Genomic DNA, 13,197 nt, shown 5'->3' with positions numbered 1-13,197 from the left:
TTCAAGGGGTATGAATACTTTTTCTAGACACTGTATACATCTTAGTGTTATTTGATATTTTATATGTCTAATATAGTTCATTGATAACTGCTCTTTAACTTGCTGCCTCCTTTCACAGACAGTTTGATATACTTTTTTATAGGAAATGTTTCTAATAATTTAGCTGTTGTATTAAGAAATTGAACCCCCTCTTTTAAATAGGCTGGAATTAGCGCTACAGCAAAATGAAATTCTCAACGCCTTTGTAGATGACTGGAAAGCCTTGTCTGACCAGGAGAGTATGTTCGGTACGAGATCCGACTCTCACCTCAAGGAGTATCAATCTTTTACAGACCACCAATTTGGCAAAGACAAAACCATCAGCTGCATCGATTGGCACCCCACACTTCATGGTAACGAATGAAATCACTGCCAGGGTGCAGATCTAATGATTGTATGCATGTGGAAGCAATAAGGGATATTTATCAAAGCAGTTTTGTGTTAATTAATGTACAATTTGCACTCAAAAATGTTGGCATGGATCTTTGGGTCTGGCTTGCAGCCAAATCGACAGGTTAAGTTCTAATAATTTTGAGGCCAAATAGCCCCTGTCTACCTTATTCTCTTTGTTCTGCCACAGCTTTGCAGACCATGTAATGCATATATGCGGTGGCATATAATTGGGCTCTAATGCCAGTCCGCTGTACATATCCGTCCACATCACAAGTGTGGGCACCCGGCTGTGACAGCTTGCGGCTTCACAGCAAGGTGTGCACTGCGCATGCGCGAGTTGCGCTGCGCCTCCTCAATGGCCAGGCAATTTTCTAGGACCTGTAACGTGTCCCAGAAGATTGGAGGGAGGAGGAGAGGAGAACTTCCTCTCAAGTCGCCTAGATGGCCCGAGCGGAAGTGGGAGCTGGGTACCTGTCAAAACAAGGTACCCACTCCCCCCCCCCCAAAAAAAAGGCATGCCAAATGTGGCATCTCAGGGGGTTAGGAGTCCTTAAAGCAGAAGTTCCACTTTTGCACTTTTGGGTGGAACTCAGCTTTAAGCTTTTGAAATTTTCCAACAGTTTAGTGTACAAGAGAAAGCAAATTACCAGAGTACAGTCTGTTCCAGTTCACAAGCTCAGAAGAATCACAACCATCCACAATGTGTAATGGCTTTATAATACAGGTTATAACTACAGTCAGAGCCGCATGTGCTACACCTAGATAGGCCGTATAGAAGGAGCACTTTTTAAACAGGTGCAGATATTCTGATTTATTATGTAGCTTGCTCCCAGAAAATAGCTCTTTCTCTAACTAATATAAGATATAGGAAACAACAGATTTAGTGGCCTCAATCATTAAAGGGGTTGTAAAGGTTCATGTTTTTTCACCTTAATGCATCCTATGCATTAAGGTGAAAAAAGAACATCTGGCAGTCAACGGCCCCCTAGCCCCCCGTTTTACTTACCTGAACCCCTTCATTCAGTCGGTGGGGATGCACTGTCTCTCTCTCCACTGGCTCCTGGCTCTTGATTGTCAGCCATTGACTCCTGCTGCTGTCAATCAAATCCAATGACGCGGGGGGCGGGGCTAAGTCCGGCATTCTGTGTCTATAGACGCAAATGCTGGACTCAGGAGCGCGGCCGCAAGGTAACCCCCCGGGAGAGCGCTTCTCTGAAGCGGGGAGGAGCCGCGAGAGCCACCGAGGGATCCCAGAAGTGCAGGTTCGGGGCCACTCCGTGCAAAACGAGCTACACAGTAGAGGTAAGTATATGTTTGTTATTTTAAAAAATGTAAAAAATTACCCTTACAATCACTTTAAGACAGTATTGACAGAATTTTCTTAATGTCCAATATCTACACCTTTTATAAAAGTGCACCTTAGGACTTCCTAGTTCTGTGCGCAGAATTAAATCTGTCACTTTGGTTGCAAAACATACCCAAAGATTCATGCTGTTTGCATGCATATTACACATTTAATAATACACAACTGCTTTAATAAATATTCATCACTGAGTTAGAATTGTGTGTTTTATCTGCCAGGCTTGGTGGCGGTTTCGCTAACTGAACGACTTTCTCTGGAGGATCGAGTGAACTTATCTTCCAAACTTATCTTGAAGCCATCACTGATTCTTATTTGGAGCCTGAGTGACCCCATCCATCCCCAGGTAAGACAGTAAAGTCAGAGTTCTTTTTTCAGATGCAGGCATGGCTGTTCAGCAAAGAACACTGATGATGTGCTCTCATAGACTATATGTACTACGAGTGTTAAAACCCTCCCTGAAGAATGAGCTTTAAGGACTCTGAAATGCGTTGGTGATTGGTTTATGTATAATCCAGTGTCGGCTGGTGCTCCAAATTTTTGGGGGGGCGCAAAAAAATTTTGAAAACAAATCATCAATTGCAGCCACTGTGCCCATCAAACGCAGCCACTGTGCCCATCAAACGTAGCCACTGTGCCCATCAAAGGCACTGTGCCCATCAAACGCTGCCACTGTGCCCATCAAACGCTGCCACTGTGCCCATCAAACGCTGCCACTGTCACTGTGCCACTGTGCCCATCAAACGCTGCCACTGTCACTCTGCCACTGTGCCCATCAAACGCAGCCACTGTGCCCATCAAACGCAGCCACTGTGTCCATCAAAGGCACTGTGCCCATCAAACGCTGCCACTGTGCCCATCAAAGGCACTGTGCCCATCAAACCCATCAAACGCCCATCAAACGCAGCCACTGTGCCCATCAAACGCTGCCACTGTGCCCATCAAACGCTGCCACTGTGCCCATCAAATGCTGCCACTGTGCCCATCAGATGCTGCCAGTATGCCCATTAAATGCTGCCAGTGTGCCCTTGAATACCCCCAGTGTGACCCCCCCACCGGCTCGCCATCTGCCTGGCACTTACCCTGTCTTGGTGGGGCAACGGGTGTCAGTTACGAGCGGGGTCCTTCGTGCATCTCCTGCCGTCCTCATCTCCCGTCCTCTCCTCCTGATAGGCGTCCAATAGCGACATCTGTCATTTCAGCCAATCAGGTGACAGGTAACAGACCCGAGCACCTGATTGGCAGAGAGGCGGTTTAGTGTTAGGAAAGCGAATATTCACGCGCTTTTCTAACACAGCTGAGTGACCTGCGAGCACCCAGCATGGCGCTCGCAGGTCACTTTTTTTGGCACCTATTAGAGACTATGGCTTCAAAAACACCCCCCCTCCCCACTGCCGCTGTAATTCAGGTGCCCAAAAAGGGGCCGGGCGCCTGAATAGGGGGTGGCAGCGGCAGCCATAGATTCATGCAATGCATGAATCTATCTATTAGTGATAAAGGGGATGGCAGGAGAGAGGGGGCGGCGCCCTGGTATAATCTTTGTACTTGACAGTTCATGGTTTTTCTGCCTTGTGGCTACAGACCACACATTTTCATTGTTTTGTATGTACATTTTAACTGCACTTTTTTTTCTAATTTTTGGATACTAATAAGTATTTAATACTACTATATTCTACTTTTTGTACATTCCTTAAGCCTAGAAAGTACCAATCCTACGAGGGGATTTTCCCATTTTCTATCCATATCAGGGATGTGGCCTTTCTAAGCAGAATCATATAACCTCGTTTTTCTGATTATATGTAAGGTCCAGTATTTCATAAGAGCCAATCAGATTTCAGACACCAGTGAAAAATAAATCCTGATTTTTTTTTTTTTTTTTTTTTTTTTACTGTGCAAAGAGCTCTTATTCCTCCACTATGGGTTATTATACACAGGACTTTGCCAAAGTCATACTGCCTCAGAGAAACAGATTTGTTGATATCCAGCTTTTGAGCTGTCCACGCATTCTACCAGACTACATCAATAGGCCTACTGCTGAAGAGGAATTTTGCTTTCTGTCTGCAGTCTGTAGATAAACATTCCCCATTTGACAGCGAGCAGGAGACACTGTGCAGCTGCAAGCTGCCATACATGGCTGTCACAGCTCCGGTCCCCATTTATGATCAGGATCCAATTAAAGTTGTTCCTGATCATGTAATCATTACATCAGAGATGATATACAGTGTCACATACAGGCTGGAGGCTTCATTCATTCATTAAGAAGAGAAGAAAAGATTGATTGCACACTTGAATCCAAAAGATGTTGTAGAAATTTCTTTATTGTCATGAGCCAGACAAAATTGCATTGATGATCAGTTGACGCGTTTCACACGAAAAGAACCGTGCTTGTTCACAACGTTCATTAAAAAAAAAAAAAAAAAGCTTTTAGCCTACAGGTGCCATTGCAGCCTAAAAATGCCAACGTGTATTTGTTTAATACTGTAATTGTCAGATACAGTATTAAAAATGTTAATTCATTTTATAAATGCATTACATTTTTTATTTTAAATTCTTCTCCATTTGTCCACCTAGAATAAAAAACAGAGCATGGTTAAACAGTCAACCAAATGAAAGCCTTATACTGTATGTTCTTAAAAAATGTAAAAAATATTCAAGTAGGCAAATTAGTCGTAGATATGTGAACCCTTACCTAGTAAAACAATCCATTCAGTCTAAAATAGAGATGAAAGGCAAAACATTTCTGTGTATATACAGTGTGGAGATATTTTATATATATATATATATATATATATATATATATATATTTTTTTTTTTTTTTTTTTTTCACATAACTTCTGTTCTCAGCTGCATGAAATGCTCATAGATCTAGGGGAGGAAAAACAACAGCACAATGATCTTCCTAGTGACTGGCTGCAAGGAGGGGGCTGTGCTCTCATGCTTAGTGTGGTCAGTTTTTAATAGGAAAGCAGAGGGACTGGCAGGAACACCAGGGATTTCATACAAAGAAAGCAATACAAAGAGGACAGGAAACTTTCTCATAAAATTACATGTTATAGCAGACACATATCAGGAATATGAAACGTTGGGTTGACATATTCTTGCAGTATATCTGACCCTACATTCACACCTATGTGTTTTTTAGTGCATTTTGCAGTTTGCAGAAAAAAGTGTCACTAAATAAAATGGTTAGCTTACAGTCCTGTTTACACCTGCTTTTGCTTTGCAAAAGGTGTGAACTTTGGCTTCGCTTCAAAAATTATACCCCATGTAGCTTTAGGTTCCTTTCACACTTATATGACCTACGACTTGGGACTGCAAAGTCGTATGACAAGTCGTTCCCCATGATTTCCAATGACTACCATTTATATTAGTACGACTTCAAGTCGTGCCGACTTCAAAGTAGTCCCTGCGCTACTTTGATCCGACTTTGATGCGAGTTACACAGGCATTCCCTGAAATTGCGGCTGCATTGCGCGACTTTGACGTTGCACAAGTGTGAAAGGGGCCTTAGTGGTGCTTCAAAGTGTCTTCAAAGCCTCCATAGAAGTCTGTGGTAACGCTTGCTCGAAGCCCCACCAAAGCCTCATTGAAGCCCCACCAAAGCCTCATCACAGCCCCACCAAAGGCTCATCGCAGCCCCACCAAAGGCTCATCGCAGCCCCACCAAAGGCTCATCGCAGCCCCACCAAAGCCTCATCGCAGCCCCACCAAAGGCTCATCGCAGCCCCACCAAAGGCCCATCTCAGCCCCACCAAAGGCTCATCGCAGCCCCACCAAAGGCTCATCGCAGCGCCACAAAGCTTCACCGAAGCCTCATCGAAGGACCAAGCAAAATAAAGGTGTAAACAAGACTGTAAGATAACCATTTTATTTAGTGACAGGAGCTTTGACTGGCATTCAAAGAGCTTTAACAAAGCGTGTCCGAAGCCTTGTTTTGAAACAAGTGTAAACTAGCCCTAAGAGATTTACCTCTCTTTGGAGAAGTTTCCTCCCCTTTTGTCTACAGGACAGGAAGTGATGGAAAATCTTTTAAAAATCACACAGATAACAAACAAAAAAAGCTGACGAGTTTAACCAATTCCTTCTCTATCCAAAATGGGGAAAAAAGATTGGTTTTATATACACTTTAACTGACGCATGCTGATGCCAGTAAATTTGATTTGTTTTAGTTCCCTGGGCACGAAAGGGTTAATCACACCATTCATTCATCTTTGTATGTCATGTTTCACTGAATCTAATACACTGAAAACTGATTGGTTGCTATAGGTTTGTAAGCTTGCAGGTTATGGGTTTGTAAGATTGTAAGCTCTCATGTTCTCCTAAACATCTGGTATTGAATATTAAGGGCCAGTTCACACCACATGCAGTCCAGTGCATTTTTTGTCTGCATCAAAAATGCATGGAAAGTAGGTTAATTGGTTTTCAATGGCATAGTTCACACCAGTGCTTGCAGTTCCTGTGCGTTCCAGTTCCAGAAAAAAAAAGTAGAACATGCTGCATTTTTCCTGTACTGGAACGTTGTAAAAATGCACATACATGTCCTTATTTAAGGTTAGGAAAAAAGAGGGGGGAAAATTGCACTGGACTACATCAAAAATGCACAGGAAAGCATTAAAAAACACACATGCTGAAAAGCATTTGGACTGCGTTTTCTATGGTGTGAACTGGGCCTAATATTAATAAAATAATAATAAAATAATTTTGAATGTCATTTTAATAAAGCTGGTAATTCCAGCACTTTTTATTTATTTAATATCCTGATAAATGTGTAAAAGTTTGTAACCTAAAAGTGTCTTCTGGTCTGTCCTTTAGCTAATGCTGGAATGTCCAGATGACATATATTGTTTCCGCTTCTGTCCGAGTGACCCCAGTATCATCGCTGGAGGGTGCATTAATGGCCAGGTACTGTGTGCAGATCCTATTAGTATATCGTTCTCCTGGAACAAATTTCATACTGGTCTGTGTGGTGGTAAACTGGCACTAGACCAAGCATACTCCCACCACCCATGGGCAGATTTATTTTTGTGTACTCATCCATTAATTCTAGCCTTTAATACACTTTAAAATGAATACAGGACTTTTCTTCTGCTAAATCACAGATCAAATGGAAAGCAATTTGGTCCATCTCTTCTAATTGTTCATAAACACTCTGATAGCCAACACTCTAGTATCTGTGGTGATGTTCTGATACTTGGTGTCTGTTCACATAGCTAAGGCCAACCCATTATGCTGCGTACACACGGGCGGACTTTTCGACCGGACTGGTCTGACAAACTTTCCAGCGGACTTTCGGCGGACTTTTGACAGACTTCCGACGGACTTTCTGAATGAACACAATCAACCAAAGTCCGACGGATTCGTACGTGATGGCGTACACCGGATTAAAATAAGGAAGTTGATAGCCAGTGGCCAATAGCTGCCCTAGCGTCGGTTTTTGTCCGTCGGACCAGCATACAGACGAGCGGATTTCTGGGTCCGGCGGAGTTACGACGTAAAGATTTGAAGCCTGTTCCAAATCTAAAGTCCGTCTGATTTGCGACTGGAAAGGTCCGCTGAAGGTCCGGTGAAGCCCACACACGATCGGATTGTTCACCGGCAGTCCTGTCCACAGATAATCTTGTCATGGTCTAAAGCAGGGGTCTCCAAACTACAGCCCACAGGCCACATTCAGCCCAGTTCAAGATTTTATCCGGCCCCCTGGTAGGATCAGTGACATATGCTCAATGTGCACCGATAGAGGACTATGGTCCTCAGAGGCTAAGGTCTGTGCTTCAACCTCTTCCAACCTGCATCCAGACCCTGTAAGGGGGAAGTTTGATAGGGACCCTGATGTAAGGGGGACTATGATGGGGACCCTGATGTAAGTGGGACCATGATGGGGACCCTGACATAAGGGGAGGATACTAATGGGGGACCCTGATGTAATAGAGACTCTGGTGGGGACCTTGATGTGAAAGGGAATGTAATGGGCAATCTGATGTAAGGGGATGACTCTGATGGGGATATTTATAAAATGTACAATGGCTCATACCGTGGTCGTCAAACTCAAAAAAAATTGGAGACCTCTGGTCTAGAGTCTATGGGCTAATTCAAAACGTATTTCATGTTATTTTGCTTAGAGAACCCTGGGTGGTGTTTCTAAATCTCCCTGTGAATAACGTAACCAAGCCACAAAGCAACCAACAGATGTAAAACTTTTCATTCTAGCAAATAAACTATAACAAATGCCAGGAGGAAACATTCTGTCCCCTTTTTTTGGTATTGAAACCTAGATTAAATGGTTTCTATATCACTGAGGAAATAACTAAACACAATTCCTCCAAACTTGGGTCGATTGATTATGCCTTTCCACCTATGGATTCAGGCCACGTTAATACCTTAGTAACAGGTTCTGGATTTTCTTTTTTCCTGAGAAGAAAAGAGTTTTCCTTTCATCTCATACATCTTCTCACCAGTGGCATCTCCAGCTTTCATATTTAGGGGGGGCACATGGGGGGACAGGGACAAAAGTAGGGGGGCAACTATAAAATGCAATTTTATATATATATAGATATATATATATATATCTCCTGGGGTCCTTTACTACAATCCCACAACGGCCCTTTCACATGTTCTGCAGTGAGCTCCCTTCCTACTGTATTGAGGCCCCCCCCAGGGTGGCAGAAAACAAGATATATATGTCACCAGCATACCACGAAAATATAAGGATCTAAAGCAGTGGGAGAACTATCAGGGTTGCAAAGGTTGTCTTGCCTCCGGGCCCTGGCGTTCTGCCACTGTGGGGTTCCCCAGCCTCCTCTTGCTGTCCTGCCCCTGCTATTGACAGCTCTGGTCTGGCATCTCTTGGAATTTACAGGCTGGTTCTCCTGTCCTAAGGATGGGAGAAATCAGTCTGTTTTTTCAGTAACTGAGAGTCCTGGTGGAGTCCTTCCTGCAACTCGCTCTTCTCCCTGCCAATGAGGATGCAGGGGAAGGAGCAGATCGGGTGGCCGTGGTTGTGTGAGTGCTCGCATTATGCAATGTCAGCGAGCAGAGGGAGGGGGGAGGAATCACCCGCAGGAGCTGACTGGGGACGCTCTCCCTCTTAGGCATTGCCTTTTTGTAAAATAAAAAAAAAATTTTTTTTTGGGGGGGGGGGGGGCACAGCATAATGTTAGGGGGGGGGTCAGGGCCCCCTCTGCCCCCCTCCCCCCTAGGGACGCCATTGCTTCTCACCCTTCCCACTTAATTTACTTTTTTTTCTTCCCTCTTTTTTAATTTTTCAACTCTTCAGATTAACGTTTAGCTTAAAATAGAACTCTGAGCAAAAATATCAATATAAAATGAAAAGCCTACAAAGAGATAAAATAGCAAAACTAGTTTTTGCTGTATATTTAGATTCAGTCCAGAGAATTCCTCCACAATATTTTTGTTCTGTCAATAGATGTCTTCTGATGAACTGAAGGTCTGATGACCAAAATCATAAAACCAACTTCCTCTGAGCCCAGGTCACTCTGGACTACTTCAGCCTGTGACAGGAGAAGCAGCACAGTGATGGGCTCTCTGTCACTCTACTTTCTCCTCCTATCAGCACGCCTCTTGTCATCACATGAACTGATTGGCTTCTTTTACTTATTCATTCTCTCACACTCCAGATCTGCTTTATAGGGACTGCAGGCGGGTACCAAGTCAAATTCAGGTGCTTACACTGTTTGCATCTAAAAAGTTAATAATGCACTAATGAATAAGAGCTGTATTACTTTGTCTTTTTTTATCTGCCTAGTGTTTATCTTTATTCTGTAAAACGTGCTTTCATTTACATTTTAGCAACACCCTAGAGGTGATCAGGACTTTCTTCACTCCTGGTCCTGTTGTAGCCCCTTTCATCTCTTTTATTGTAGATTGCTTTACAAGCATCGTATGCAAACTACCTTCTGTCTAATCACATTGCTTTCCCATAATATACAGTTTGGTGTCTGTTCACTTCATAAGACACTTCAATGTCTCTGCCTATGCTAACCAGTATTCAGGAACAACGTTCCTCCTAGAAAGGTCCACATTGTAAACCTGTCTGTTCTTTATTAAATATATTGTGTCCTTACACATATACAAATTGAAACCAATAAACTGCCATTCCTGAAAAATGCTAATTCCCTGGCTGTCTTGATTTAATACTTGAGTCCCTGGTCTAAAACAGGTAGTCAGGTAAATGACTTAAGCCTCGTACACACGATCGGATTTTCCATTGGGAATTGTGTGATGACAGGCTGTTGGCGGAAAATCTGACTGTTTGTATGCTCCATCGGACAATTGTTGTCGGATTTTCCGCGGATAAATGTTGGATGGCAGGCTTTAAAATTTTCCGCGGACAAATGTCTATTTCGGCTTTTCCGAGCGTGTGTACACAAGTCCGTCAGACAAAAGTACAAAGTACAAACATGCATGCTCGGAAGCAAGGACGAGCCAGAAGCAGTCGGTCTTGTAAACTAGCGTTCGTTATGGAGAATTAACATTAACATTCGTGACGTGGCAAATTATGAAATCTCGAAATACAGCACACAATTCTCTTCTTCTTTAATGGGATAATAATGAAGCTGCTTTGCTGGTGATATTGATGGAGTTATTGCAAACGAATTTTCAAAGGCTTTTTTTTTTCTACTGATATCAAGAATAATATTATTATGCTTTTTTTTTTGTTTTTTTGTTTGTTTGTTTTTTTGTTTTTTGGTGCAAGTTACCACAACACCATTATCCTGTAGTTTTTAAGATCAAAGATACAACTATGTTGGTGTCCCTTGTTAATTTTACATTGTATTTTTTTTAAATATAACTACCTACTCCCAAACTGTCATTTGAAGTAAAATACATAGCCAAGTATTATTCTCCACAATTCTTTTTATTGTGCATTAAAAAAAGAAAACAAATAAAATTAGACATGCTATCTGCCAATAGAACTTAACCAAAAAGTGCATTCTATACATCCAAAAATATAGAAAATATAACAAATGAAATCATTATTCAACCAAAAAATAAAATAAAAGCCTCATGCATGTGTCCTGCTTCTTAATATAGGGGGTCAACAATGCCAAGAGTTGGTGAAAGCAGGGGTCTGTCATCCGGAGATAATTCCGAAAATGATCCGGATTATTCTCCTGGAGCTCCCGCAGGAAAGGCATATGACAAAATTGGTCACAATTAATAAAGCAACCAATTTTTGGTCCAAGAACTCCTCCTCCTCCTGTTCCTGGACTGGACTTGGGTCAAAGCAATAACTCCAAGGCCAATAATAAATAACACGTTATCTCCTCCGATTCCGCAACATGTCTGGTTGACGAACGGCCGTTCGTAAACAAACTGAAAAGTGCGAACTTAAACACGAATCAATGCTCACCAAACTTCTACTTGTACGAAATTAGCAGAAGGAGCCCAAAGGGTGGTGCCTGACAATTAAACTTCCTCTTTTTTGGCTCGTAGTACGTCTAGTACGTCACTATGTTCGTGTTTGTTTCTCCGACACTTGTGTGCCGTTTGTATGCAAGACAAAATCCAGACACACGCCTTCGGACAAAAGTCCAAGGTTTTTGCCTGCGGAAAAGCCAATCGTGTGTATGAGGCTTTAGAGGGCATAGAAGCTAATAGATTACCCCAACTGATCAGCAATGATCCAAGTTTCTCCAATGAATGCATTGCATTGTATGGCAAAGTTTGTATTTCTTCTGTCTTTACCTCAGGTTGTGTTATGGGATATCTCTGCTTATAATGAACGTCTAACAGCTAAAACTGGAGTAACTAAGAGCACCAGCACAAAGGTATGTCTTGTATTACGTTGTAAAATTCTTACTACCAGCCAACTTAGCCTTTACATAGCAGTCTTAGGCTGGCCATACATTATACAATTTTCTAGTACAATTTTCTTTTAGATTTACAAAGCCCATATAATATGAGGTCAAACATAAACACTTTCAATTTGTATGCAATCAGGCAGGCTCTTGCACTACATATTTAAAGGTAAATATAAAGGAAATTGCACAAGAAAATTGTATAAAGCTAAAGCTGGCCATACATGAGTAAGTGGATGGGGGAATCCTTCCTGCTGCGCGATTCATGAATCAAAATTTGCCCTGCTGAATCTGCTGTATTTCGATATATGTATGACTGGCTTTAGTACTGTGAATCACAATGAATTCTATGTTCTCATTTTTTACCTGTGACCCATCCATTCCCCTCTTCTGCAGGGTTTCACCAGGATCAGGAGCTGATACTGTATATGTTGCTTACAGCAATACCTGCTGGTGAAATCTGGTATTGCAGATGCAGACTAACCTTAGCGATCTGTCATTGCCTCTTTTACTGAGTGTTTTTTATATCTTAGGAGGATCCTATTAGGTTTTAATGATTTTGATTATGCATATTGATATACAATGGAGATTGGCAAACAGTCAAGCAGGGAATGCATGTGTAAAATATAAACACTTTGTAGAAATTTGAGCAAAAGAGCATAAGGCTGGGTTCACATATGTGTGAATTGGATGCAGTTTCCCCCCCGTCCAGTTTGTATGACGGCGAATGTGACCGGCTGTCAATGGAGCCGGTTCACACAGGTCCGGGGCGGCCATGCAGAAGATTGCAAAAGGGTCCTGTGTGTGTTTGGGTCCGGTTCAGTTGTGAATTCAGGCAAAAATTTGGACCTGACTCGCACCTGAACTGGTTACCAGACACGCACCGGACCTCAGGCACAAACCCGCGCCCGCACATACGTGAACACGGCCTGAAACAGTTGCTGTACGTAATTTATACACCTATTTCTAAATAAAGAAGTAAATGAATAGCGAGAAGGAAGCCCTGGGGTTTTTTTTTCTCTCTAGTGTTTATGGACAGGGTATAATTTAAAAAAGTTTTCACTAGTATCCGTAAATAGCTTATACTTTAATGGGAAAAATTTTTCTGTTTATAAGTTATTTATTTTAATATGTTTTAACATGAAGTTTAATCAGGTACTGGCATAGCATTTACATTATTATTGGTCATGACACACAGAGTGAAACATAATATATCAATATCATACAAAAATGATTGTCAATTATGACCTATTGCATAGAGATAGTGCCAGGTTAAAGGGTTACTAAATCCTTGTTTATTAAAAAATAACACACATGTCATACTTACCTCCTCTGTGCAATTGGTTTTTCACAGTGGCCCGATCCTTCTCTTCTGGGGTCCCTGAGCAGCGCTGGTGGCTCCTCCTCTTCTCGAGTGCCCCATTGGAGAAGTGCTCTCCTTCGGGACACCCATGCGGGCACGCTCCCTTGTCCTGCTTTTGCGTCTATTGACACAGAAAGCAGGACTCGGCCCCGTCCCCATCATTGGACTTGATTGACAGCAGCGGGAGCCAATGGCTGCACTGCTATCAATCTATCCAATCAGGA

General features: G+C 42.4%; 1 protein-coding gene across 1 annotated transcript in view; it reads left to right on the top strand.

Moving 5' to 3' along the window:
• DNAI3 (dynein axonemal intermediate chain 3) overlaps nucleotides 1-13,197 on the top strand; it is a 136,124-nt gene that overhangs the window by 67,603 nt on the left and 55,324 nt on the right. Inside the window, exons 9-12 of the mRNA XM_073593617.1 lie at nucleotides 202-392; nucleotides 2,014-2,138; nucleotides 6,605-6,694; nucleotides 11,503-11,580. Coding sequence (XP_073449718.1) covers nucleotides 202-392; nucleotides 2,014-2,138; nucleotides 6,605-6,694; nucleotides 11,503-11,580 — 484 coding nt within the window. The remainder of the gene's footprint in view (nucleotides 1-201; nucleotides 393-2,013; nucleotides 2,139-6,604; nucleotides 6,695-11,502; nucleotides 11,581-13,197) is intronic.

The sequence above is a fragment of the Aquarana catesbeiana genome, linkage group LG07 (genome assembly GCF_042186555.1).
Source record: "Aquarana catesbeiana isolate 2022-GZ linkage group LG07, ASM4218655v1, whole genome shotgun sequence".
In the NCBI taxonomy this organism is placed as follows: Eukaryota; Metazoa; Chordata; class Amphibia; order Anura; family Ranidae; genus Aquarana; species Aquarana catesbeiana.
The sequence above is the reverse complement of the archived record's forward strand: the minus strand, read 5'-3'. Positions and strand labels throughout refer to the sequence as shown.